The sequence below is a fragment of the Lepus europaeus genome, chromosome 2 (assembly GCF_033115175.1).
Source record: "Lepus europaeus isolate LE1 chromosome 2, mLepTim1.pri, whole genome shotgun sequence".
Taxonomy (NCBI): Eukaryota; Metazoa; Chordata; class Mammalia; order Lagomorpha; family Leporidae; genus Lepus; species Lepus europaeus.
Window position 1 is genome coordinate 75,876,049 of NC_084828.1, and position 26,676 is coordinate 75,902,724.

The 26,676-nt window shown below is 43.6% G+C and overlaps 1 protein-coding gene across 2 annotated transcripts in view; it reads left to right on the forward strand.

The window, feature by feature from the left end:
• The window catches only part of ARHGAP31 (Rho GTPase activating protein 31), a 130,272-nt gene that overhangs the window by 76,083 nt on the left and 27,513 nt on the right, over window positions 1-26,676 (forward strand). For both annotated transcript variants that reach the window (XM_062208515.1, XM_062208517.1), the window contains exons 2-7: window positions 3,908-4,010; window positions 6,862-7,006; window positions 18,295-18,377; window positions 19,083-19,190; window positions 19,869-20,011; window positions 24,454-24,652. In XM_062208515.1, coding sequence (XP_062064499.1) covers window positions 3,908-4,010; window positions 6,862-7,006; window positions 18,295-18,377; window positions 19,083-19,190; window positions 19,869-20,011; window positions 24,454-24,652 — 781 coding nt within the window. The remainder of the gene's footprint in view (window positions 1-3,907; window positions 4,011-6,861; window positions 7,007-18,294; window positions 18,378-19,082; window positions 19,191-19,868; window positions 20,012-24,453; window positions 24,653-26,676) is intronic.

The window sequence follows — 26,676 nt, forward strand, 5'->3', positions numbered from 1 at the left end:
TTCCAAAGAGTAGAGGTGAATTTGGACTGGTATGAGGCTGGTTCTCCACCCCAAGTGCCCACTGCATGGAAAGGGGCAAGCACTGTTTTCACCAAGAAAATCAAATTATAAATTCATATCATAGATAAATACAAATAGAAACAATGACTGGGGGCCGGTGCCATGGCTCACTTGGTTAATCTCCGCCTGCAGCGCTGGCATCCCATATGGGCACTGGATTCTAGTCCTGGTTCCTCTTCTTCCAGTCCAGCTCTCTGCTGTGGCCTGGGAAAGCAGCAGAGGATGGCCCAAGTGCTTGGCCCCTACACCCCCATGGGAGACCAGGAAGAAGCACCTGGCTCCTGTCTTGGGATCGGCGTAACTCCGGCTGTAGTGGCCATTTGGGTGGTGAACCAACAGAAGGAAGACCTTTCTCTCTGTCTGTCTCTCACTGTTTAACTCTGTCAAATAAAAAAAATTTTTTTTTAAATGATTGGCATTGTGACGTACTCATTAGCTGCTGGAGTATGTGCTAAAATAAGCAGCATTTTCAGTCCTAACTATGATACAAAAAACACTACCATGATCATTTTACAAATGTGGAAAATGAGAAACAGAATCATATTTTTTCCACAGTTCGATAGGCAGTTTGGCATCCAAACCTGCACTCTCAGCCATAGACCATATGTAGCCCATTGCAAAACATTTTGCTGTGGTGGGGAAAAAGTCTAACGTTATTGTGCCGAACAGGAATTTTAAGATAGGTACAAAGTAACTGCAAAAAATTCATGGAAGGGCTGATGTTGTGGTACAGTGGGTTAAGCTGCCACTGGTGACATTTGCATCCCATACTGGAGTGTCAGTTTGAGTCCCAACTGCTCCACTTCTGATTCAAATTCCTGCTGATGTACCTGGGAAGATAATGGAAGATGGCCCAAGTATTTGAGTCCATGCCTCCCATATGGGAGACCCAGATGGGGTTTCCAGCTTCAGCCTGGTCCAGTCCCAGCCATTGCAGCCATTTGGGGAGTGAACTAGCAGGTGGACGACCTGTGTATGTGTGTGTGTGTGTGTGTCCCTCTGCCTATAAATAAACAATAATAAAAAGTTCATGGTAAAGTAGAATTATTTATTTCATAAAAAACTTTTTGAAATCCATGCATTTTTTTTTCTTTTTTTAAAAGATTACTTTAAAGGCAGAGTCACAGAGAGGCAGAGACAGAGAGGTCTTCCTTCAACTGGTTCACTCCCCAGATGGCCAAAACAGCTGGAGCTAGGCTGATCTGAAGCCAGGAGCCTGGAGTGTCTTCCAGGTTTCCCATGTGAATGCAGGGGCTGAAGGGCTTGGGCCATCTTCTGCTGCTTTTCCAAGCCATAACAGAGAGCTGGATCAGAAGTGGAGCAGCTAGGATTTGAACCAGTACCCATATGGGATGCTGGCACTGCAGATGGCCATTACACCTCATAGTTTTCATAATCTTCTTTTTCCAAGAACTTTTTGAAGACCTCATGTTTATATATCTAAGTATCTATCTACTCATCCCTCTAGGCACTAGAACTGTATTTCTATGTGGATGGAAGACAAAAATCTTACTGAGCTCCCTATTTTTATAAAACAGACTTCATTGTAGCTCTTCTAGTTGCAGACAGGTGGGAGCTCTGGACCCTGCCCACTCCCACAGCCTCTTCTCTACCCTTAAACGAAGTGCTTCCCTTCTATGCTTTCAGAACTCAACATTTCCAATCCCAAGTCCACTCCCTGACCTCCTCTTACCCGGGTTAACTGAAGATTTTTTCCAATTCCAGTCATGGAGGGCAGGGACAAAGCATGGAAATGCCCTGGAGCAGAGTAGCTGTGGGCATGCCTAGCCTTTCAGAGACAGGGAAAGTACCGTCAATGTGATGAACATGATTGAGCACCTAAAACTGTAGTTAATTAAAGGCAGCATGGACAGGAGGTGTTTGCAAAGTATTGTGAGAGAGAATTCGGGTAGAATGTTGGGTCCAAAGGCCTGGTGTTTACTCATGTAAAGGTGCAGTCCAGCTTGGAGTTTTGTGTAGGTGTGAGCATATTCAATAAGCAATAATGAAGTGGCATTCATCTAACCTAAGTCACTAATGGGTTGGCCTATGTTGGGGGCAGGAGCACATCCGCTAACTCAAGCATTCATTCATGAAAGGCCCACACCACCTCTATGCCTCCAGAGTCACTTGGAGTCACCAGCATCTGAGGTCTGGGTTGTTCAACACCAGCCCACAATTCACAGCACACTCACAGGGGGAGGTCTCAGGTAGATCTGTCCAGGGACCCGAGTGGCATGTGACTTGTCACTCTATCTGCACCATCCTGCGGCCTGTATCTGTCATTCAGGGTCAGTGAGCTGTCTGGCCCACTCAAGGTCAGTTCCAAGGAGAGAATACAGCTAGACACTTCTTCACCAAGGCTCTGAACTCTGGAGTGGCAAGAATGCAAGAGCCCATACCGGTTCCTTTTATGTGGTCCATTAAATCAATGACCAATTTGACCCATGGGGGAGGGAGAGCAATCTCACCATTCAAAAGACTTTAACCTTGAAATCACCTTTTACATTCTGGCAGATTTTCTTCTGGTCTTCTTTCTTTTGCATAACTGAATTTACAGCATATATTCTATTTTGCTTTTCTTTCACTTATTTGTATTGTAGGCATTTTCCAATTATTACTTTGCATAAGCTACAACCACAAGTAAATTTACCTGAGCCTGGGCTCTTCCTGTGTAGAATTAGGCAGTGGTTCTCTAATTTTAGTCTGCATCCGTATTATCCAGAGGGTTTGTTAAAACACAGATTGCTGGGCCCCATCCTCGAAATTTCTGAGTCAGTCAGTCCAAAGTAAGGCCTGGGAGTTTGCATTTCCAAGTTCTCAGGTTATACTGATGCCAAGGTCAGAAAGACACACCTGGAGAACTAGTAACAAGATGAGATTCAGTTGTGAAAGTTCCAAGGTCACAGGTGATCTCAAAAAATCTAAACTTTTGGGGGCTGGTGCTTTAGTGTATCTGGTAAAGCCTCCCATATGGGCACCGGTTCGAGTACCGGATGCTCCACTTCTGATCCAACTCTTTGCTATGGCCTGAGAAAGCAGTGGAAGATGGCCCAAGTCCATGGGTCCCTGCACCTGCATGGCAGACCCAGAAGAAGCTCCTGTTCCTGGCTTTGAATCAGCCCAGCTCTGGCCATTGCAGCCATTTGGAGAGTGAACCAGTGGATGGAAGACCTTTCTCTCTGCTTCTGCCTCTCTGTAACTCTACCTTTCAAATAAATAAATGAACCATAAAAAATTTTTTTAAAAATATGAACTTTTGCATATTTTTCAAATCTTAAAGCAACTCTAAAACACACAAGCTGATGTTGTGACTCAATGAGTTAGATTATTACTTGTGACACTGGCATCCCATATTGGAGCACCAGTTTGAGTCGTGGCTGCTCTGCTCCTAGTCCATCTCCCTGCTAATGTGCCTGGGAAGACTGCAGAAGAGAACCCAAGTACTTGGACCCTTGCCACCCATGTGGGAGACCCAGATGGAGCTCTAGACTCCTGGCTTCAGCCTGGCCCAGCCACAGGGAGCTGTTGTGGTCATTGTCAGTGTGAACCAGAGGATGCAAGATATCTCTTGTGTGTGTCTATCCTTCTCTCTCTGCCTTTCAAGTAAATAAACCTTTAAAAATTTAAATATGTTAGTTTTTAAAAACTTTAACAAAACCATTTGGTTTTTGAAAAATTAAAAAGGAACATCACCTATCACTTGTAAGTAATTATTTCCACTTGTATCTCATATGAGGTGCCTTGTTTCTCTTTGAAGTCACCTGGATTTTTAAAAGGATATGTTTAAAAAGACAGTCAGATTTACATCTGATATTTAATTGTTTTTTTCTTTTCTGTTACACAGTTCCATATGTATTGAAGAGCTGTGCAGAATTTATAGAGACTCATGGGATTGTGGATGGAATCTATCGGCTTTCTGGAGTCACCTCAAACATTCAACGGCTAAGGTAAGCTCAAAGAATAGCCCCCACAGGAATTCTCCCATGATTCTTCCTCTGGCCAGCGCTCTCTCTGCAGGTGTTGGGAGTATTAAAAACCCCAAGAGATAAAAGGAAAGGTGGCCAGGCTGAGATCAGATGCATCTGTTTTCAGATGCCTGACTGTTCTTATTCTAATCAGGAAGCTACCCAGCCTGATGTAATTCTTTCCAATAAAAAGCTCCTGAGGGCTTTTAATCTGCTTGTTTGTCTTGAACCAGATCTACCCTTCTTAAGTAGACTTAACTCCAATGATTTAAGTTAGAAACACGTGATTTATTATCATCTGCTTGCCTACCCAAAACTTAGTTGGATTGGCTCTTGGTTCCATAATGTTCAGAACTTGAAGGTTCTTGTCACATTTGATGTTCCATGTGGTTGAAAAATCAGAAGTGTGCATAACTGTGCATTTCTCTAATGGATATTGACTAACACCTAATTGATATTATTTAAAACATTACTGGATGAATTATTTCCAATTCTACAGATTTATCCTAAAAATTTGAAAGAAATTCTATCACATTAATAGGCCAGAAACTGAGAACCAGCATTGTGGAATAGTAGGTTAGGGCACTGCCTGTGATGCCAGCGTTGCATATGAGTGCCACTTTGATTCCTGGCTGCTCCACTTCTGATCCAGCTCCCTGCTAATGTGCCTGGGAAAGTATGAAGGATGACCCAAGTACTTGGACACCTGTACACACATGGGGGACTGGAATGAAGCTTCTGGTTTTAGCCCCGCCCAGCCCTGGCCATTGTGGCCATTTGAGGAATGAACCAAGGATGAAAAATCCCTGTCTCTCTCTGTCTCTCCTTTTCTCTCTGTAATTGCCTTCCAAATGAATGAATCTTAAAAAAAAAAAAGAGAGAGAGCAAAAACTTTTACCCAAAACACAGATATATGTTTTATGTATTTATGTAGTATATATACTACATTTAAAGTATACATAATATATATAATATCCATGATTTACTGTGACTAAAACAATAGGTTTAGGTATTTTTATATTATTCATTTTTTAAAAAGATTAATTTATTTATTTGAAAGATTTATAGAGAGAGGGAGAGGCAGAAAAAGAGATCATCTTCCATCTACTGGTTTCACTCCTTAAATGGCCACAATGACCACAACTGGGCCTGGCCAAAGCTAGGAGCCAGGAGCTTCATCCAGGTCTCTCACATGGATGCAGAGGCTCAAGCACTTGGACCATCTTCTGCTACTTTTCTAGACCATTAGCAGGGAGCTAGATAGGAAGCAGACAGCCAGGATTCAAACCGGCACCCATATGGAATGTTGGTGTTGCAGGCGGCAGCTTAACCCGATGCACCTTAACCCACTGTGCCACGATCCTGGCCCTCACAAATTATTCTTTAATAATTCTTTAATTATTCTATGTATAATGTTTAGTTATACATTGACTTTTAAAGCAATAAAACATTTTTTACTACAAGATAAATATGTAAAATTTAATAGATTGTGCAAAGTAATTCAGCTTTCATCTTCTTCCCCTATCCTATTTGGTTTCTGCCACAAATCTCAATTGTAATTTAGTTATACCAAAAGAAGAAAACATTATCCTTATACCTGGAGACTGATGGTTATTTTTTTTAATTGGTTTATTACAGCCATATATTTATATAATTCACAAATTATAAGTGTACCACCTTTTTAGAATTTCAGCAGCAAATATTTTTTAATGTATTACTCTTTGCTCTGAAGTATACTACATGGTAGTTGGTATCCTAGAAAGATATTTGGATAGTGATCAATTATTTTATGTAAGGACTAACTTTAGCTTGACAAGGGGAACTTTTGACTAAATAAATAAGCTCTAGATGGTTCTCCTTCTGCTCTCTTTATAAAAAAACAAAACATATGCCTATGAATTCATGACGCCCTGCCATGGTTCTCTTTTTTCAAGACACTGCTCATCTCCTTTGATGTTCTGACAGCATCAGGGATTTCCCTATTCTTCATTAAAGCAGCAGGACTGGAGTACAGGAAAATGGGCATTGCAAGCCATTTTGAAAATGCTGGTTCTGAGAGTCCTGTTGAGTTTGTCACCACTTGATTGGCCAACTGAATACTCATGAAAAATCTAACTTATTTTCTATATCAAAGCTCATAGTTGTCATAAACATACTTTAACTTGAAAGTATACATTATTTGAGGCAGTATGTTCATTTAGCAGATTTTTTTTTCTAATTAGAAACCATGTTGAGAATCAGCTGATATTGCCAGATTTCCCAGTGTAGATTGTTTGAAAAGATATTTACAATCTCATCTATCCTGCAGGAGTTGCCATCAGGCAGCCTAGAGGTTCCATTGAACATCAAAGAGATAGTTGATTAAAGTTCTCCAACCCTGGGTTTGAGTTTCCAGATAAAACAAGTTTGTTGACATGAATATATGGAGGCAATTGATAACAATCTGACACACCCTGGTTTGGATCTCTTCTGGAAGAAAGAGAACTTTATTGTGAACAATATTTTTGAAAAACTGCAATCTCAGTAGGCCTTATTGGCGACTTTTTTTTCACATTTGCCTAGTGTTCGTAACTGATGCTACAGGTATGATGCCATGGGACTTCCATTCATAGTTGAGCATTATGTCCTCCTATTCACATGAGATTTTGCAAGGAAGACCCAGACCCCAAGTGGAAATCTTCCAATGGCTTCATTGAGCCTGGAGGAGAATCAAGGTTAAAAACGTGGTCAAATCAGCCATTTAGGGTCTTTTTACCCCCTAAGCAACCAAGCAGCTTCTGACATGGAACACATGCTCCCTGGGATTGTGATGTCTCCGTCTGTGTTGTTTCAGGCAAGAGTTTGGCTCAGATCAATGTCCAGACCTGACAAGGGAAGTGTACCTCCAGGACATCCACTGTGTGGGCTCACTCTGCAAACTCTACTTTAGGGAGCTGCCCAACCCCCTCCTGACTTACGAACTCTATGAGAAATTCACGGTGAGTCTTTGGATTTCCACTATGGGTATGGGTGGGATGCATGAATGGGACAAGGAGAGCTTCAGCACTAAACTAGCAACAATAGTGTTCAGCAGATGGTTGATATTATCTCAGCATGGTGATGGCAGAAGGATGGTATGGCAAGAAGAATAGGGTACTGGAACTGCTCACTGAGTTTTCATTCTTGAGTTCTCAGAATTGTGTTGTTTGTCTTAAGAGCTGGGATAAATTATCTCCTCGTTTTCTGTGACTGAATGTGTCTCATTGTACAGGGAGGAAACTGAGAAACAGAGACGCAAGGTGCCTCGCCCAAGGTCACACAGTAGAGGCAGGACAGGAACGTGAGACTTGAGCTGCTGGTTCATGTTTATCAGGCAATTCCTTCTGTGTTTCTTTATGGGGAAGGTGGGGTATGCAGATAGGCAGGAGAGAGAAAACAAGCAAAAGTCAGCAGAAAGGTTAGGACCGTGAAGAGAAAGAATTTGAGAAAAGCAGTAAAGAAGGAATGCAGCAGGGCTGGTGAGTTGGGTTGGAGGGATGGACGATGGGCAGGAGCAGAACACTACAGTGGCAATTATGCGGTCCCCATTTAGGGCACCCACAGGGAAGTAGAAATGAGAATCAGTGCTTGGTGTGTGTCAATATCAATAGTGTTAAAAACAGGGCTTGGATGTTTGGCTGCATGAATAGAGGTGTAGAGGAGGCAGAGCTGGGTTTAACCAAGGCTAAGGTTCAGCTAGCAAAAGAGGGATGAAGGAGATGAGGGTAGATGCCAGGACGTGGTTGAAATAATCGATCAGGGAATTCAGTTTGGATAAGAAAGGAAATGAGGGCGTAATAATGATGAATAAGGAGGGAAAAGTAGATTATGCATTCCAGTGAGCGCAGTGGAGTGTTGGAGTAGGACGGGGAATGCTGGAAATTGAGATTATGGAGGATTTGCAGTTGTTGGAAAGAGCTAGATCAAAGTTCAAACAATAGGAACGATTCAGGTTGTTCCATAGAACAATGGTTATTGTAATCAACTTATTTTGAGTGTTTAATATAAGAATAAGTGAATGCTACTTAAAAGTTGGGTTTGGGCATTAAAAATATATTTAAGAGTTTTCAGTGGTACTAGGAAGTACTCATGATAATGTTTGAAAAAAATCCAGAATACACAATTGTATAATAACAGGGAAATATTTATAATAATATTTCAATACAAATCTAAAATACAAACTGTACATTAAGAAAGGATTAAGGGATCCAACATTGTAGTACAGTGAGTTAAACCACCATCTACAATACTGGCATCCCATACCAGAATTCAAGTTTAACTCCTGGCTGCTCAGCTCTCTGCTAATATGCCTGGTAAGGCCACAGGAGATGGCTCAAGTTCTTGAGCCCTTGCCACTCATGTGGGAGACCCTGATAGAATTTCAGGCTCCTGGTTTCATCCAGCTGTTGTAGCCATTTGGGGGTTTCTCTGTCTCTCTCAGAAGCTCTCCCTCTTTGTCACTCTGCCTCTCAAATATTTTTTTAAAAGAAAGAATTAAAAGGAAAGATGCTTATAAGATTAATATTTGTTCCAGTAATGAGATTATAGGATTTTTGCTTCTTTATACTTTAACAGTATTATCCACCAAAATTACATTTATTTTTAATGAAAAAAATAATAGGTCAAACTACCCAAAAATCTTGAGTATAGGCTATTTAGGGAGTGAACCAGTGGGCAGGAAACTTCTCTCTCTCTCTCTCTCTCTCTCTCTCTCTGCCTTTGCCTCTCTGTAATTTTGCCTTTCAAATCAATAAATAAATCCTAAAAAAAAAAAATTCCTCTTCAGGGGCCAGCATTGTGTCGAGGTGGGTTAAGCCACTGTCTGCAACTCATATGGGTGCCCGTTTGAGTCCCAGCTGCTTCATTTCTGAACCAGCTCCCTACTAACGCGCCTGTGGAGACAGCAGATGGCACAAGTACTTGGGCTCCTGTACCCATGTGGGAGACCTGGATGAAGCGTCTGGCTCCTGGTTTCATCCTGGTCCAGCCCTGCCATTGTGGTCATTTGGAGAGTGAACCATTGAATGGAGGATCTCATTCTCTGCCTCTCTCTTTCTCTCTCTCTCTCTCTCTAACTCTGCCTTTCAAATAAATAAATAAATCTTTAAAAAAGAGAAAGATTCCGTTTGAGGTGCCTGCATCCCATATCAGAGTACTTGTGCTTGAGTCCCAGCTCTGCTCTGAATTCCAGCTTCCTGTTAATGTGCGCCCTGGGAGCCAAGAAGTAATGACTCAAGTGTGTGGGTCCCTGCCACCATGGAGAGACCTGGATTGAGTTCCCAGCTCCTGGCTTTGGCCTGGCCCAGCCCTGGATCTGCAGGCATTTGGGGAGTGAACCAGTGGGTGGGGTGTTGTTCTCTGTCTTTTTCTGTGCCTTTCAAATAAATAAAAAATAAATGCAATATTCAGTATTCAGTATTAAATTAGTCTTTAAAAAAAACCCCACAATTTGGGCATAAATGTTGACAGCTAGAGAAACATCGACATAGACCAGCTGAGTAGGGTTGTCCGTGTTAAGGGACCTCTCCAAGAGCTAGAACAGAAGGTAAACATGTCTGCAGGCTAAATGGCTAAGCCCATGGAAGCACAGCAACCGCAGAGGAAGCTTTTCCCGGAACCAAGAGGAAAACTGGTGAGCTTCATGGGGGTCTGCCAGATTACAGTCGCTCTCTTACCACATGTAGTTCTTCATCTTAAAATAATCATATTGAATAAAAGACCATCTGGAAAATGCAGGAAAGCCGAAAGGAATGCTTGGTCTCTCTCCTTAAAGAACAAAAACTACTACAGTTATTATGTCATAGGTATTTCCTTCAGTCTTTTATTCTCTACATGGTGTTTTTTGTGTTTTGTTTTCTCAAATAAAAACAGGATTTTATTGTAAAATTAAAGCAATAAGAAAATTAAAGCACCTGAAATAGCATACACCAAGCACATCTTCTACTAACATTTATGATCTCTATCTCTCTCTCTGTCTCACTCACACACACACAACATAGCTGTCTCTCTGTCTCTCTCTTCCTTAATGTCCTCCCCCATATACACACTCTCAGTTTTTATTATTACACTATATATTTCTACTTTGGAACGTTTTAATTAATTTATTTATTTGAAAGTCAGAGTTAAACAGAGAGAGAAGGAGAGGCAGAGAGAGAAAGAAGTCTTCCATTCACTGGTTCACTCCCCAACTGGCTGCAATGGAGGGAGCTGAGCTGATCCAAAGTAAGGAGCCAGGAGCTTCTTCCAAGTCTCCCATGCGGGTGCAGGGGCCCAAGGACTTGGGCCATCTTCTACTGCTTCCCCAGGCTATAGCAGAGAGCTGGATCGGAAGTGGAGCAGCTGGGACTTGAACCGGCGCCCACATGGGATGCCAGCACTGCAAGTGGTGTCTTAACCTGCTATGCCACAGAGCCAGCCCTGGAACTATTTTGACTAAAAAATATGAATATCTTTCCATGTTAATAGATATAGAGATACTTTTTACAGAATATTCCCTCCTATATGACATGATTTCTGAAACCATGCTGATAGACATTTAGATTTTTTTGTTTCTCAATACTTTGCTTTAATAAACAGCAACATAACAAGCATTTTTGCATATGTATCTTCACACTGAATATCCTTAAGGGAGAATCACTGAAGCAGATTTGCTGAGCAAAGAGTCCTTATTTTAAAATTTTGTTACATATTGCCAAACTGTCCTCCAGAGAGACAGTAATGCTCTTTTCCCTGCAGCCTGGCCAACGCCGTGTATTTTCAATTTGTTCAGCTATTTGCCAATCTGAATCTGCCAAAAATATTATCTTATTTTTGTTTTAATTGTGCTTAAGGCTTTATTGTTTGTTTTCTGCATATGTTGTCAGTACAACAGTGTCATCTTTGAATATGATAAACTAGAATATCATGTTAGTGAACTGGATGAGACAAATTTCTTTTAAATATCTCATTCTATTTTTGGGGTAGATAGGGATTCTTACTTAGAAACCTTAGAAATAGGCCGGCGCCGCGGCTCACTAGGCTAATCCTCCGCCTTGTGGTGCCGGCACACCAGGTTCTAGTCCCAGTCGGGGCACCGATCCTGTCCCGGTTGCCCCTCTTCCAGGCCAGCTCTCTGCTGTGGCCAGGGAGTGCAGTGGAGGATGGCCCAAGTGCTTGGGCCCTGCACCCCATGGGAGACCAGGAGAAGCACCTGACTCCTGCCATCGGATCAGCGTGGTGCGCCGGCCGCAGTGCGCCTACCGCGGTGGCCATTGGAGGGTGAACCAACGGCAAAGGAAGACCTTTCTCTCTGTCTCTCTCTCACTGTCCACTCTGCCTGTCAAAAAATTAAAAAAAAAAAAAAAAAAGAAACCTTAGAAATAAGAATTTCTCTGTAGATCTTACATACAGACTCCAAACAAGGTCCATATTTATCTTTCTCCATTCCTGTTTCCAGATATTGCTAACCATTCTGTTCTCTTACACCAACTTAAAAATACCATAGCAACATTTTGTCAACTTATCATCAGATACGAAGGCAATCTGTCATCGTATTTAGGCAGTATATTTGGACTAAAAAAATTAGGAATGTTTCATTGTGCTGGCTAACTTCTCATAGGTAGAACCTAATGAGGTTAACTATGTTGAAGAACTCATTATTTAATAGATTTCTTTGAGCACAATAATAAATATGATAACATAAGCAAACTTTCTTCAGGGACATGGGAATGGCTCTGTTACATTATCACAATAGTTTATTGAAACCTACTTGTGCAGCAAGAATAGAATCATATCTCAATGGAATAACAATAGGGAAAATATTAATGAAATAATAGTGATTATAATAGATACCACATTGAGTAATTTCTATGTGATAAGCACATTATAAATATTATTTCGCTTACTCATTAAAATAACCCTATGAAGTAATTTTGTTTGTCTCTTGTACAAATGAGTAAATTCAGACTCAAAGAGAGTCCTGCTTGGGATGATTACAGTTAGTAATTGCAGATAAAGATTTAAATTCTGTCTCATGACTCCCACACTACTTAAAAATAGAGATAGCACTTAAATAGGATCATGTATTAAGTAACTGAACAGTTAAAAAACTTAAACATGAAAAACTGATGAAAAGTTAAAAAGCTTAACATGAAAAACTAAACAGGTACAGTTCTTGAAACAATGTAGGAAGAAATGGTTAACTATTAGATAAGGGGGAAATCTACAGCCTTACCATTCAGTAGATTTCAGGGTAGAGAAAGATTTTCCAACAATGAAAGCAATGGGAAAGATCACAAAAGGGAAACTTAACAAAGTGAATAATGGATAAATTATTTACCTATTTTAAAGTACGTTAATAAAAATAAAGATAATGAACAATTATAAAAGCTATAATAAAAGACAGGGAATTAAAATTCTTTAATGATATAGAACACTTGCTTACCAATACAAAGAAAAAATAATCATATAACTTCCCACTAAACAAATGAACAAAGAACTATAACAGATAATTCATAGAAAAAGAAATATGATTATTTAAAAATTATCAATTACTAGATCATATAGTTGTACATTTAAGCAATTTTTAATGTTGCCATTTCATGCTGGCAAGCCTGTCATAAGACTGACTATAGTTTTCTACTGAAGGCATAAATTGGATATCTCAGAAAATCATTTGAAATTACCTGTATGGATCCTAAAGTGCTTGTATTCTTTTCTTTCCCCCTCCCCCTCTTCCTCTTTCTCTCCCTCTCCCTCTTCCTCTTCTTCCTCTTCCTCTCCTTCCCTTTCTTTTTTTTTTTTTTTTTTTCAGTAGTAGAGAGACACAGGAAGACAGAGCTCCTATCCACTGGTTCACTCTCTAAATGCCCACAAGGGCCAGTGGTAGGCTGGGCCAGAGCCAGGAGCCAGGAGCCAGGAATACAATCCAGGTCTCCCATGAGGATGGCAAGAACCTAAGTACTTGACCCATCACAGCTGCCCCTCGAGGTCTGCATTGGAAGGAAGCTGGAGTCTGGAACCAGAGCAAGGAGTCTAATTTAGACAGTGTTGTGGAGAATGTGGCCATCTTAGCCACTAGGCTGAACATCTGCTCCTTCTGCTCCAGGAAGACCTGGAGAGAGTTCCTGGCTGCCAGTTTTAGCCCCTTGGCTCTTGTAGGAATTTGGGAAGTGAACCAGTAGATGGGAACTCTCTTTTCCTCTCTGTCTCTCCTCCTCTTCTCTCTCCCATTCCTTCTCCCTCTCTGCCTCTCAAATAAATAAATAAATGTTTTAAAAGAAAAAATACCCTTTTAATCACATCTACAAAGACTCTCTTTCCTAATACAGTTGCATTTTCAGGTTGCAGGAATTGTGATCTGATAACTTCTGGAGCAATTATTCAACCTATTGCATTATATTTTATTTTTGATCACAAAAAAATTGCTTTAGAAAAAATAGAACTTTGTTCAGATTGATCCAGCTAAAAATTATTATACCCAAAATAGGGCAAAGTTGCAGAATTGAAATTTTAGGGGCCGGTGCCACTGCTCAATAGGCTAATCCTCCACCTGTGGCACTGGCATACCGGGTTCTAGTCCCAGTCGGGGTGCCAGATTCTGTCCCGGTTGCCCCTCTTCCAGGCCAGCTCTCTGCTGTGGCCAGGGAGTGCAGTGGAGGATGGCCCAAGTGCTTGGGCCTTGCACCCCATGGGAGACCAGGAGAAGTACCTGGCTCCTGGCTTTGAATCAGCGCGGTGCGCCAGCCGCAGCGCACCAGCCACAGTGGCCATTGGAGGGTGAACCAACGGCAAAAGGAAGTCAGCAAGGGCCCAATGACTTGGGTCATCCACTGGTTATCCGAGGTCCATTAGCAGGAAGCTAGATTGGAAGTGGAGCTCATAAGGGATTCCGTTGTCACAGGTGGTTTAATCCACAGTGCCACAATGCTTGCCCCTGCCATGCTGGTTCTCATCACCAAGGGGAAAGGTCCTCAGGAGGTACTGTTTTTGGAAGTGTGGCCTGAATGTGGTTGTTTGGCATCATGAAGCACAAAGCAAAATATTGACTCATTCATTTACTCCATTCCACAAATATGTTTTGGGTACCTTGTAGGCAGAATTCTGGCTGCTAGAGATTTAACCATGAACAAAATAGAAATAAAAATACTCTATTTTCATAGAGGAGAGAAATGATAAACAAATGTAAGGCATAGATCTATAAAGAGAACTATTGGTAAGTTCTCTGAGGTTTGTAATTCAGGATTTGGAGACTACTATTGTAGGCAGGATAACCAGAGGTCTTCCCATGAGGCAACGTTTGAAGAGAGACAGACAAGAATAAAGCAAAAGAACAAATTGGGCAAGTATCTGAGGGAAGGAGGTGCCAAGAAGTGCCAGCAGGTGTAAGCAAATGTGTATAAGAGAATGTGTGGAGGCCAGTGTGGCTGGCATGGAGGAAGTGATGGAGGCTGGAGTAGGGGGATTCAGGAAGGGGCAGATCACCTAGTAGCACTTGCTTCCATGGGTCGAACAAAGGCAGATGGAGAAAGACTAGAAGGACACACAGCTGTTACCTCTGGGGACTGAGTGTCTGCAGCCGAAAAGAGACTGACTCTGTCCATTCTCATGGATGCTTTGCTTTTTAAAACTCATATGCATGAATTACTTTTTAAACATCTAGTCAATAGCTTAAAATGATTCAAGACATAAAATGATTTTATAATTATTGTTAAGTACTTAACAAAAAATTGATGTCACCACTGGGGTGCAGTTGGGAGAGCCATGGCTGTTTGTGTTGAGCCACCTGGTGACAGGGCTGCCTGGAAGCAGGACTTGAGAGGCAGGAGTGGAGATGGCTGTGGTAAACCGGGAAACCCCGAGTGAGGACCCTACTGCAGGGACAGGAGCCTGGCCTTCACCAAAAACCGTAGAGCCGGAAGCTTGTCTTACTGATCTGACGAGAATCAGGGGCCAGATTTCATCCTGGATCTTTCAAGATTTAGCTATTAGCCAGACTGGCTCCACTAGTGTTGAGTGAAATTCTCTGATAAAAAGTTGACATGGGCAAAAACTTCAACTCCCTTCCCTCAGTTGCCCAAAGATGGATTCCATCATCCTAAGAAGAGAACATAAAAAAGCTAAAAACAAGTTTGTAGAGACACCCCCCCCCCACACACACACACACACATACCTCTCTGGGAGAAAAACTCAAATCTAGAGAGCTTCTGGATGGAATTGGGGCAGGATAGGAGACACTGTCAGGGAGGAAATAAAGGCCAATTCCTAATGGGACTGCAGGCATCGGGGTAAGCCTGCCCCTGTTCAGAGAACAGAGATGAGTAACAGCTTCCTAAAATGTTAAAGGAACTTTCCATGAGAGCCGACAACCTTTCTTCCCCAAAACAGGTTTTTTTTTCCTTTTTTTTTTTTTTTTAATTTTTTTGACAGGCAGAGTGGATAGTGAGAGAGAGAGACAGAAAGGTCTTCCTTTTTGCCGTTGGTTCACCCTCCAATGGCCGCTGCGGCCAGCGCATCGTGCTGATCCGAAGCCAGGAGCCAGGTGCTTCTCCTGGTCTCCCACGCGGGTGCAGGGCCCAAGCACTTGGGCCATCCTCCACTGCCTTTCCGGGCCATAGCAGAGAGCTGGCCTGGAAAAGGGGCAACCGGGATAGAATCCGGCGCCCCAACCGGGACTAGAACCCAGTGTGCCGGCGCCGCAAGGCGGGGGATTAGCCTGTTAAGCCACGGCGCCGGCCACCCAAAACAGTTTTTTTAAGGGGGTGTGGTACAAAGTTTTGCAAAGCTTGACTCTAGCTTTGCAGAGATGAAGAGAGGCCTCCCCGCAGGTGCTCTGTGCATGACAGAACGTGGGAGGCTCCAGAGCCCACAAGCAGCAGCAGCTCCCACCCCTGGAGCTTCTCTGCCTTTGCCTCCCTTGTGAGGTTCTCCTTGCTTGCCAGAGCCAGGGTCCTCTTCACCACCCAATGCTGTTTTCCAAAAACAACAGCTCTGGTGAAGGGAGTTGTCGGCTTGCTTCCTAAAGGATCCATTCTTGCCCCTGCCCCTACGTCCTGCAGAGCTCAGAAAGCTGGGCTGCAGCAGAATGCTTGTTTGCCCTGGGTCTATTCTCTGGCTGGCAAACCCATCAGGAGTTTGGGGCACCTGGGACTGACAGGCCCAGGCCCACCTTTGCCCCCACTTCTGCCTAGGAAATGAGTTTTCCTACAAGTTTTCCGTGTAGAGGATTTTAATTGCTTTTTTAAACGGTGGACTTCTGTATGTGTGTTTTACTTCAATTAAATTTTTAAAAGACAGAGGAAAAAAAACTTGATGGACACAGCTGGCCAAAGTAAGGAGCATCTACTGTGTTCTAGGCAATGTCTGGACACAGGGACTCTTCACATCTCTCTGTGCTGTCAGAGTTCATACTCTAGCGAGGGAGACTGACAACCAGCAATACCCTGAAGAGACAACATTCTGCACCTACACAATGTGGAGACTGCCAAGGGAAAGAAGTGAGAGGGATCAGGATGGCCATGCTGGGGCAGGACTAAGAAGTCCTCTTCTGGTAGACCAGGAAACACACAGCAGAGAGGGGCTAGAAAAAGGCCTGGAAAATAGAAGGTGCCCCCAAAAGTTAATTCCCCCCATTTTTCTGTGCCTCAAAACTCTTTCATTCTTTTTTATTTATTTATTTTTTATTTTAATTAAGGTCTACAAATTTCACGTATTTCATATATATAGATTCAGGAAACTTTCATTTTTGAGAGTGTCAACTTCAGCATTTACATACAAGCAAATGAAGGGTAAAGACAAATAGGGGTGAACGGTATACATTAAGAAAGCCATCATCCCATTTAGGATCTTATTATTTTATTACAGGGGCAGGGACTGTGTTTATCAAACTCAAGGATATATTTTATAATGATACCATTCACTGTATATAAATGTAAAGCAAGTTTCCAGCACTGGAAGGAAATACAAGAGTACTCAAAACATTCATAGAAAAGGATTAAAAGATAAGTTTATTTTGGTACAAGAGAATTTTGAAGTTTATACATAGGTTTTTTTAAAGATTTATTTTATTTATTTAATAGACAGAGTTACAGAGAGAGGTAGATCCAGGGAGAGAGAAAGAGGTCTTCCATTCTGTTGGTTCACTCCCCAAATGACCGCAATGGCCAGAGCTGAGCTGATCTGACGCCAGGAGCCAGGAGCCTCTTCCAGATCTCCCACATGGGTGCAGGGACCCAAGGAGTTGGGCCATCTTCCACTGCTTTCCCAGGCCATAGCAGAGAGCTGAATCGGAAGAGGAGCAGGCAGGATATGAACCGGTGCCCATATGGGATGCAGGGGCTGCAGGCTGAGGCTTATCCTACTATACCACAGCGCTGGCCCTACATGCAGTTTTTAAAGCATGAATTTTGCATGAACTTTTTGGAGACGTGCCTATGCATGCATACTACATCTCAGTAAAGAAAGAAAAATGGGATTCCCACTGCCATGCTGGCAGTCATGAGGACTCCCAGAGTGCACTGGGAGTAGCCCCTGAGCCTGTCAGATTCTCTGGACAGGGGGCAGAACCAGGAGCAGAGGAATCTGCCCAGGAACTCTTACATTGTGAGAGATGACGTGGGTCAGCCCGTGATCACACTGCCTGCATGCCATTCCTGCTCTCCTTGAAGGCTCTTGGGCCAATAGGAGAACAAAATACCCACACAGGAAATAGCCAGAGAGCAAGTCTGGGCAAGACCACTGTGTCTCAAGAACAAAATTCTTATCCCCACCATGGGAGGCATGTCTTCCCTGCTTCCTAGCATCTAGGACAGGCAGCAGCTGAATACTCAAGATAATCAGGATAGTCATAGGCGAGGTGAGGGGTGGCTATTTATATCCACAAAGACAGATGGTTGAGTATAGCAGTACCACCCTGTCATCTCTCTCTCATCTCGCCTCTGCCTCTGTCTCTGTCTCCCTCCAAGAGTGAGTCTCCATGACTCTCCCTGCCGTGTGCAACACTCTACGACCCTACATATTCCTTATTAGACATCCATCAGAGGATAAACAGGATGCTCCCATCCCTGCGTGCACACACTATGAGATATTTCACAAAATGAACACCCAGAAATTGTAGTTGGTTGGTTGTTTCCATGGAAACATGCGTCTTATGGAAACATGACCTCTGGGCACGGTAGCGAGGCTGGAGAACCAGGAGCCTGAATAATGTCAGCCTACACAGGTGAGTGTCCACGCTCATCCTCATGGGCCTGCTTCATGTTCTTCTCCACAGGAGGCTGTGTCACATTGCCCGGAAGAAGGCCGACTGGCCCGAATCCAAAATGTTATCCAGGAACTTCCCCCATCCCATTATAGGTAAGAATCCTTGGGAAAAGAAGTGTGCAGCCTGACAATGTGGTATAATACCAAAGAGGCGTGCTGACATCCTAAGAGGGAGCAAATTCAGTGGACAATTTCCTGGGGGCAACTTGAGGTTGGTGAACAGCTGGTGTCTGAGCAGCAATGCTGGTGGCCACGGAGCTCCCCAACAGGGTGTCTCTGATGAAGCAAGTCAGCCTCGCAGTCACATCCTTGGTTCTTACAGGGATTCATAGGATCAACAAATGTATGAAAACCAAGGTAGTTTTTAGACATCAGTTGACAGTAGCTCTTGAGCATTTGGCTGACTGAGCCACTACTTGCTCATCAGTACCGTCTCACATCATCCCATTCTTTTATTCTCCCAGGTTAGTCCCTAATTTTACCACTTTTCCCCAGTTCCCTGTGTCTGCCCATCTTTTACAAAGGGACAGATTTTGATGTGATATAAAAAAAAGTTCCTCACAATATTAAGATATTTAATATTTAAAATATCTCACAAGACCATCCCCTTCCCCACCCCCAATCAGCATGCCTATGGCCAAGAAAATTACTTCCATCAATCTTGACATCTTCCCAATGTCCCTTCAAAATTCACAAGCTAGAAAGAGTCTTACAACCAAACTTAGAATGATCTCCAGATGTCAGGCATCACACAGGCACTGAAGTTACTTACTTTGTCAAAACACTGAACCATTACAGGACCCTGGAATACCTGATCCGACACCTGGCACACATCGCCTCCTTCAGCAGCCAGACCAACATGCATGCCAGGAACCTGGCTCTGGTGTGGGCTCCAAACCTCCTCAGGTAACCACCACACCTTCATCTTCTCACCACCCCCGGGGGCTCTGAGCAGCCCACCATTGAAATGAAGATTAAGCCCCTTCAAGACAAGCCTGCAGCTAAGTGGTCATTTGTAGCACATAGGAATTAAAGGTGATTTCAATATCCTAAGCTCTCTCCCTGCTTACTTGGAAACACTGGTTTCCTAAGGTGTTTTCCGGCAATAACCAGGATGTGGCTGATGCAATGCTTACAATTTATTGAAAAGGGCTTTCTTATCTTTGGGACTTATTAGCATTTCTTGGCTTTGGTAGGAGCCATAGCTGGCTACAATCTGAACCATCTGCTTCATATTACATCATAAATGTTGACCTTCCCGATAGAATAATTGGATGGGAGTGATTCTATAAAAGCATAAGAAATCCATTTCTATACATTCATAGGATAGCATTTGTAGCCCTGCAATTTCTAATACTTGGTAAACTGTTTTAAATTTTAGATACAAGGTAACTTTTAAATTGTATTGGGTTTCACAGCCTCTTGGACAGTCCCTTTAATTGGTCTCAAGTAGTTAAAGTATTCAACAAATTTAAAACAACTATAAATTTTGGAAATGAAACGTGTGCAAAAGGCCTTGTTCACCTTACTGCCTCAGGTTGCAAGCCAGACTCACTCACTGATTGTGTTTCTTCTGTGGTTCAGGTCTAAAGAAATCGAAGCCACTGGTTTCAATGGTGATGCAGCCTTCCTTGCAGTCCGGGTCCAGCAGGTGGTGATTGAGTTCATATTGAATCATGTGGATCAAATCTTTAATAGCGGTGCACCAAGTTCTGTGGAGAATGATGGTACTGATTCCTCCTGGCATACATCACATCCCCCCTCCCCCAACCTCATCCCCATTAGCAGGGCTTCTTTCTTGTCCCTATGATGGGGACCAAAAATAAGTGAAAGTGGGCTTGTTTCTAGCTGAGTGTTGCCTGTGCATGCATGCCAACAACTCTGCATCAGTGTCTGGGAATGGTGCATATGTATTTCTGTATATATGAAGTCAAGGTATGGTGTGTTGTGTATGTGGCGTTTGAATGTTTCTGATCAACTGCGTACCTGTCCTGTCCCATGAATGTGCTGTAGCAGAAGAAAACTGATGTAGTATTCTGCTAAATTTAAGGAGTTCTTAAACTCTTCAGTTATTATATAACTGAAAGTATCTGGAACATTAGTCTCTCTATTAGATTTCACCTTTACTTTCACTAAAATGTTTCAGAAAACCTTTATACCTTCACTCTGAGGTCTTAAGAGAATGAGTTAGAGGCAGTGTATTCATACTGACATGTATAGTCAGAATACATTCTCTGCAAGCGTTTTTCAAACGCTTACTTATTCCTCCCTGCACCAGGCACTAGTTGAGTGTGTGTTTGTGGGCATCCCATAATGACATAATGAACCCTAGGAACGAATTAGTTTATGCTGCTTAATCTCCTGTGGGTGTAATTTATGAAAACCAGAATCCAGTTAATCTAGAAGCCTGGGAACAGCCATTTGTGCCTGAGAGTGGTTTTTCCACATTAAGATGCATAACAGTTACCTGACGGGCTTGTTAAACCACAGATGACTGGATCTTAGCCTCAGGGTTCCTGTTTCAATATGTCCTGAGTGCAACTGATAATTTATATTTCTAAAAAGTTTCCAGGTAATGTTGATGCTGCTGGTCAGATCCACACTTGGAGAACCAGTAGTGTATGGAGAATTATATATGCAAAATATTTATTGGCTTATTAAAGTATTCTGTTCCTACTCAACTAATATATTTGGAAAAAACAGTATAATCATCAGAACCATCAATTGGAATCAATGTCAAATTTTAGTTACTATTATAATTATTCCTACCCCTACCTACCCAATACTCTATATGGTTTATGCCCTTTCTTTTATTTAATAAATTTTATTGAGATAAATCTGACATAAAATTCAACATTTTAACCATCTTAAGGTATAAAATTCAGTGGTTTTAATTTAACTCACAGAACTATACAGCCATCATCCATCACTAATTCCAGAATATTTTCATCACACCCCATACCCATTAAGCAATCACTCCACATTTTTCCTTTCCCCCACGTCTTGGAAACCAGTAATCTACTTTCTGTTTCTATGAACTTGCCTATTCTGAACCTTTAATATAAATAGAATCATGTAATATGTCATCTTTGGTGACTAGCTTCTTTCACTTACACATGTTTTCAAGATTCATCTATACTGTTGCATGGATCAGTACTTCCAGCTGCATAATATTCTACTAAATGTATATAATACATTTTGTCAATTTGTTCATGGGCCCATGGGCATTCAGGTTGTTTCTTGTTTTTTATTATTATATGTAATAACTGCTGTGAATATTCACATACATTAGTGTGGAACATTGCAGAGACAGGGCAGGCTGAAGTCAGGAGCCAGAATTCCATCTCAGTCCCCTGTGTAGAGGGGACTGGCCCAAGCACTTGAACCGCTATCTGCTCCTCCCAGCAGGAAGCTGTGACAGAAGTGGAGGTTGTGGGACTCGAACTGGCACTCCAATATGTGATGCAAGCATGCGAAGTGGTAGCTTAACCTGCTGCTCCACAACACCTGCCCCAGACCTAATTCTTTTTTTAAGAAAAAGTTTACTTGAAAGGCAGAGGGAGAGAGAGGGAGAGAGATCTTCCATCTGCTGTAGATCCTACTTCTTAATACTATGGCACTGAGGACTAGGTTTCAACATATGAATTTTGGGAGAACACAAACACACCATAGCAGAAGTCATAGACTCCAATACCTTTATTTAATGGATATGAGCACTGACCAGAGAAATTGTAATATCTCCAAGATTCAATAAAAAATAAGCATGTGTTGAGTATCTCCAGTATACCAGGCATTGTCCCAGACACTGGAAATACACTGGTGCACAAAATGGCTAAGACCCTGCTCTGCATAGAGCAATGGTCTGGTTGGGAAGAGGAAGGCAATATGTAAGTTTATAAATTCATATACTATCACTTCAAAGACAGCAAATGCCAAGAAGAAACACAGAAGAGTAATCTGTGGTTAGTGATTTGGGAGTGTTATTTGGGGACAGAGTGGTAATGGTCTCTGAAGAGGTAAATTTTGACCTGAATGACACAGGGAACATGTGGCTAGGGCCATTATGGTCTCCAAAGTGGAGTTCCACACCCTAGAGGGTAGCAAAGACTGAAGTACTAAAGTATGGCTGTTGGAAGAAACTGTTAGAACTTCTCTTTTTGGCTGGCACCGTGGCTCAACAGGCTAATCCTCCACCTTGTGGCGCCGGCACACCGGGTTCTAATCCCATTTGGGGCGCCGGATTCTATCCCGGTTGCTCCTCTTCCAGGCCAGCTCTCTGCTATGGCCCAGGAAGGCAGTGGAGGCTGGCCCAAGTCCTTGGGCCCTACACCCGCGTGGGAGACCAGGAGAAGCACCTGGCTCCTGGCTTCGGATCAGCACGATGCGCCGGCCGCAGCGGCCATTGGAGGGTGAACCAACGGCAAAAGGAAGACCTTTCTCTCTGTCTCTCTCTCTCTCTCACTATCCACTCTGCCTGTCAAAAAAAAAAGAACTTCTCTTTTCATTAATTTTTTCCTTATACTTTATAATTTTTATTATCTAGAAAATATCATTTGTATTTATTTGAAAGGTTGCTTGAGATGTCCACATCCCTTATTGGAGTGCCAATTTGAGTCCCAGCTGCCTGCCAATGAGCTTGCGAGGCAGAGCATGATGGCCCAAATACTTGCATTCTTTCCACCCACAGGGAGACCCAGTGGAGTTCCTGCCTCCTGGATTCAGCCGGGCATAGCCCGAGCTGTTGGTTTTATTTGGGGAGTGAACCAGCATACAGAAGATTCTCTCTCTCTCTCTCTCTCTCTCTCTCTCTCTCTCTGTTGTGTGTGTGTGTTTGTGTGTGTTACTGTCTTTCAAAAAACAATTCCTTTTTTTTAAAGTGAGTCTTAGTTTGACTTGGTCCAAGGTGAATGTCTACACATCATGGGAAGTGTCAGAAAATGCAATGTCACCAAAGACAGACTAGAAACAAACTTAGACTTCCTTTTTACCTAGATCAGTGTTTCTTAGCCTCAGCACTCCTGATATGGGGCACTGTGCTATGCACGGTGGGATGTTTAGCAGCATCCCTGGCATCTACCTACTAAATGGAGTAGCTCTCCCACATGCATCTGTGACAGTCAAAACAACTGTCTCCAGATGTTGCCAGATGTCCCTGGCTGGGTGGGTACACAGAATTGCCCAAAGTTGAGAACCACTGACTTGTAGAAAATTGGTAACCCTGTATTCTATTGATTTCCATCACCACTCCCATTCTTAAAAAATACCAGAGTGTAGGAAGGGGTTATTTACATATAGTAGAAGATGACTGAGTAGTACATAAAGAGCCACTTACCTTTTAAGGAATAGTACAGGCTATAAGCTGTCTTCTTACTGCAGAGATAGATGCCTGGGTGAACTGTGGAAAGGAGGGACTCCAACTTTAAATTGCCTTGCAGGAGGTGGCTTCTAACTGTGGGGCCGAGCGACAGTGCCCTGCCATATACTACCTCTGAGGCTGAACAGACTTTCCCTTCTTCCTAGAACACTAGGTTCAGAGGTCTCACAGCTGTTACTGTAGCCCACAGTAGGTGCTAAATAAATTTGTCATATTACGCCTTGCGGCGCCGGCACACCGGGTTCTAGTCCCGGTCGGGGCACCGATCCTGTCCCGGTTGCCCCTCTTCCAGGCCAGCTCTCTGCTGTGGCCAGGGAGTGCAGTGGAGGATGGCCCAAGTGTTTGGGCTCTGCACCCCATGGGAGACCAGGAGAAGCACCTGGCTCCTGCCATCGGATCAGCGCGGTGCGCCGGCCGCAGCGCGCTACCACGGCGGCCATTAGAGGGTGAACCAACGGCAAAGGAAGACCTTTCTCTCTGTCTCTCTCTCTCTCTCACTGTCCACTCTGCCTGTCAAAAAAAAAAAAATTTTGTCATATTAATGAATGAATGGCCCTTCTCTGAAAAGTGTCAGAAGCAGTTAGCCTCCTGTTTGCCCTCTGGCCTAGTCTGGCCAGGAGAGCTGTCGATTTCCTGCATACAGCCACAGCCCCAGGCCCCATCATGCCCTAGTGAAGCCAAGGTTGGCAGCCAGTCCCTGCCAAGAGGTCAGGAAAGGAGTGCTGTTGGTGTGGAGTCTGGATGGATCCATTCACAGGCCTCTTCCCTAACTGAGCTCTTCTCGTTCCATTCCAGAAAACCGACCCATCATGAAGAGCCTGACCCTGCCAGCCCTTTCCCTGCCCATGAAGTTGGTGAGCCTGGAGGAAGCTCAGGCCCGCAGCCTGGCTACCAACCATCCTGCTCGGAAGGAAAGGAGGGAGAACAGCCTGCCTGAGATTGTCCCCCCCATGGGCACCCTCTTCCACACTGTCCTTGAGTTACCAGACAACAAGTAAGTGGGATTCGTTTGAATTTTGGGAGATGCTTAAATGGAGTGGGACAGGGAGGAAGAGGTATACAGTCCCAGGGATGTGATGGCAGTGTGGGTAGGGGTGCAGTCCAGGTTGGGTATAAGGAAACATTCCAGAAGAGAAGGGAGCCGGCTCCACAACTCTCTCCCCAGCATTTGATAATGTCACTCACTGGAAAATTGTTCAAAAGTCCTCCAGGTGATCCTGTTATGCAGCCAGGGCTGAAAGCCACTAGTTTAACATCTTATGAACAAGCTAATCAGAGACAGATCACCAAACTAGCTAACTTTGATGGGATATTGGGGTGAGATTAAACAGCCGTCCATGTCCGTACCAAGGGCTCTCTGGATCTGACTGTTGCCTGACCCCAAGTACCAGGATGGGGGTGGGAGTCATAGAGGTCATATCACAAGTCATGACTAAAATCCCTTCTCCTTAGTTTAGACAAAAGAGGCTTGGTGTTTACAAAAGGAAGTTTACCCTGAACAAACCCACACTCCTATATCACATTACAAGAGACAGAGAGGCGAAGCTCAAGACAGAGGACAAGTTGACAAATGGCGCCACCCTAGGCCAAGAACTGCAGGCGAGCATCTCTTGGGGACACATATCCTTGGCTTCCTTGCCCTCTCTGAGACCTGTCAGAATCCCCTTACCCTCCAAAACAAATCAGACCTCCTTTTCATTGGTGGGAGACTTTCTTTCCTCATTTCTCCCTCTCAGTTCCTCCATCGCAACCCTGGTCTCACCCCCTATCTCACATCCCACTGTAGGACACAGTGACTGAAGCAGTAGTCCTAACTTTTAGACATACAGTAGGTAAAAGGGCTGAAAGCAGGCTTTTCATTGGAGGGTGTGATCTTCACTGGTCAGTGGAAAGAAACCTGAAAGCAGCACCTTTATCAGCATCTTTCGTGGAGGGAGGGAGAGGGCAGAACCCTGCACAACTGGAATGGCACAGCTGAAACTCAACCTGGTTTGAAACCTCTCCCTTTCCTGGTCTGTGTGTCATGTCCTCTTGAGACTGACCTCACGGCTCCTCTTCCCAAACCTCTGCGGAGTGAGATTTGCCTTCAGGGATCAGGAAGAAGAGCACCTTGAAGTGACCATCCAGTGCATTTTTTCTGTGCTCCTAACTACCCTTGGAGTCCACCATACCCCAAGTTATGCCACCCTATGATGTGCACCCTAAGACTAAGTGCTTCAGAAAGAACAAGCCAAGTCCCAAAGAAACTGCTGGACACTGCAGAGCTGTCTCAGATTGATCATAAACATGTGCTGGGCTTGAAACTGGATGTTCTTTGAGAAGCCTGCAGAGAAAGGTTCTCTGTGGGACCCACAGGTTGCAGGGTTTCACCCTGGAACTTCATGAAGTCCGCTGGCTGGGCTGAGCCATAGCAGGGCAAGGCCTCTGTGGTGACCCCTGGTGGTATCAGGCTCTCCCGACCCAGTCTAGTGCTATCCCTGTCTCCACCCACGGAAGCTGCCTGGTAGTGAGGCAAAGCCAGCGAGGTCCTGCCCTCTGCATTTCCCTGAAGTAACCACTGACCGCATGCAGCAGGCTGCAGCTCTCCCAATAGCAGCAGGCCAACCTCTGTTCCAGGTCTGCTTTCTCAACCAACCCTTTTCAGTCCATGGAAGTCTGCAGCCTTCTCTTGTGGCTGTCCCACAGTGCAGGGAGCCTATCCAGACTGAAGTCTACCATCTTTTGGGCTTAATCCTCTGAAAGCCTAGGATTTTTTTTTTTTTTTTTTTAAGATTTGATTTTATTTCAAAGTCAGAGTACAGAGAGAGGGAGAGAGAAAAAGTGAGAGAGAGCGAGAGAGGTCTTCCATCTGCTGGTTCATCTCCCAGATGATGAAAACAATGGCCAGGGCTGGGCCGGGCCTAAGCCAAGAGCCAGGAGCTTCTTCCAGGTCTCCCACATGGTGCAGGGCCCCAAGCACCTGGGCCATCTTTTGCTGCTTTCCCAGGCCATTAGCAGGGAGCTGGATCAGAAGTAGAA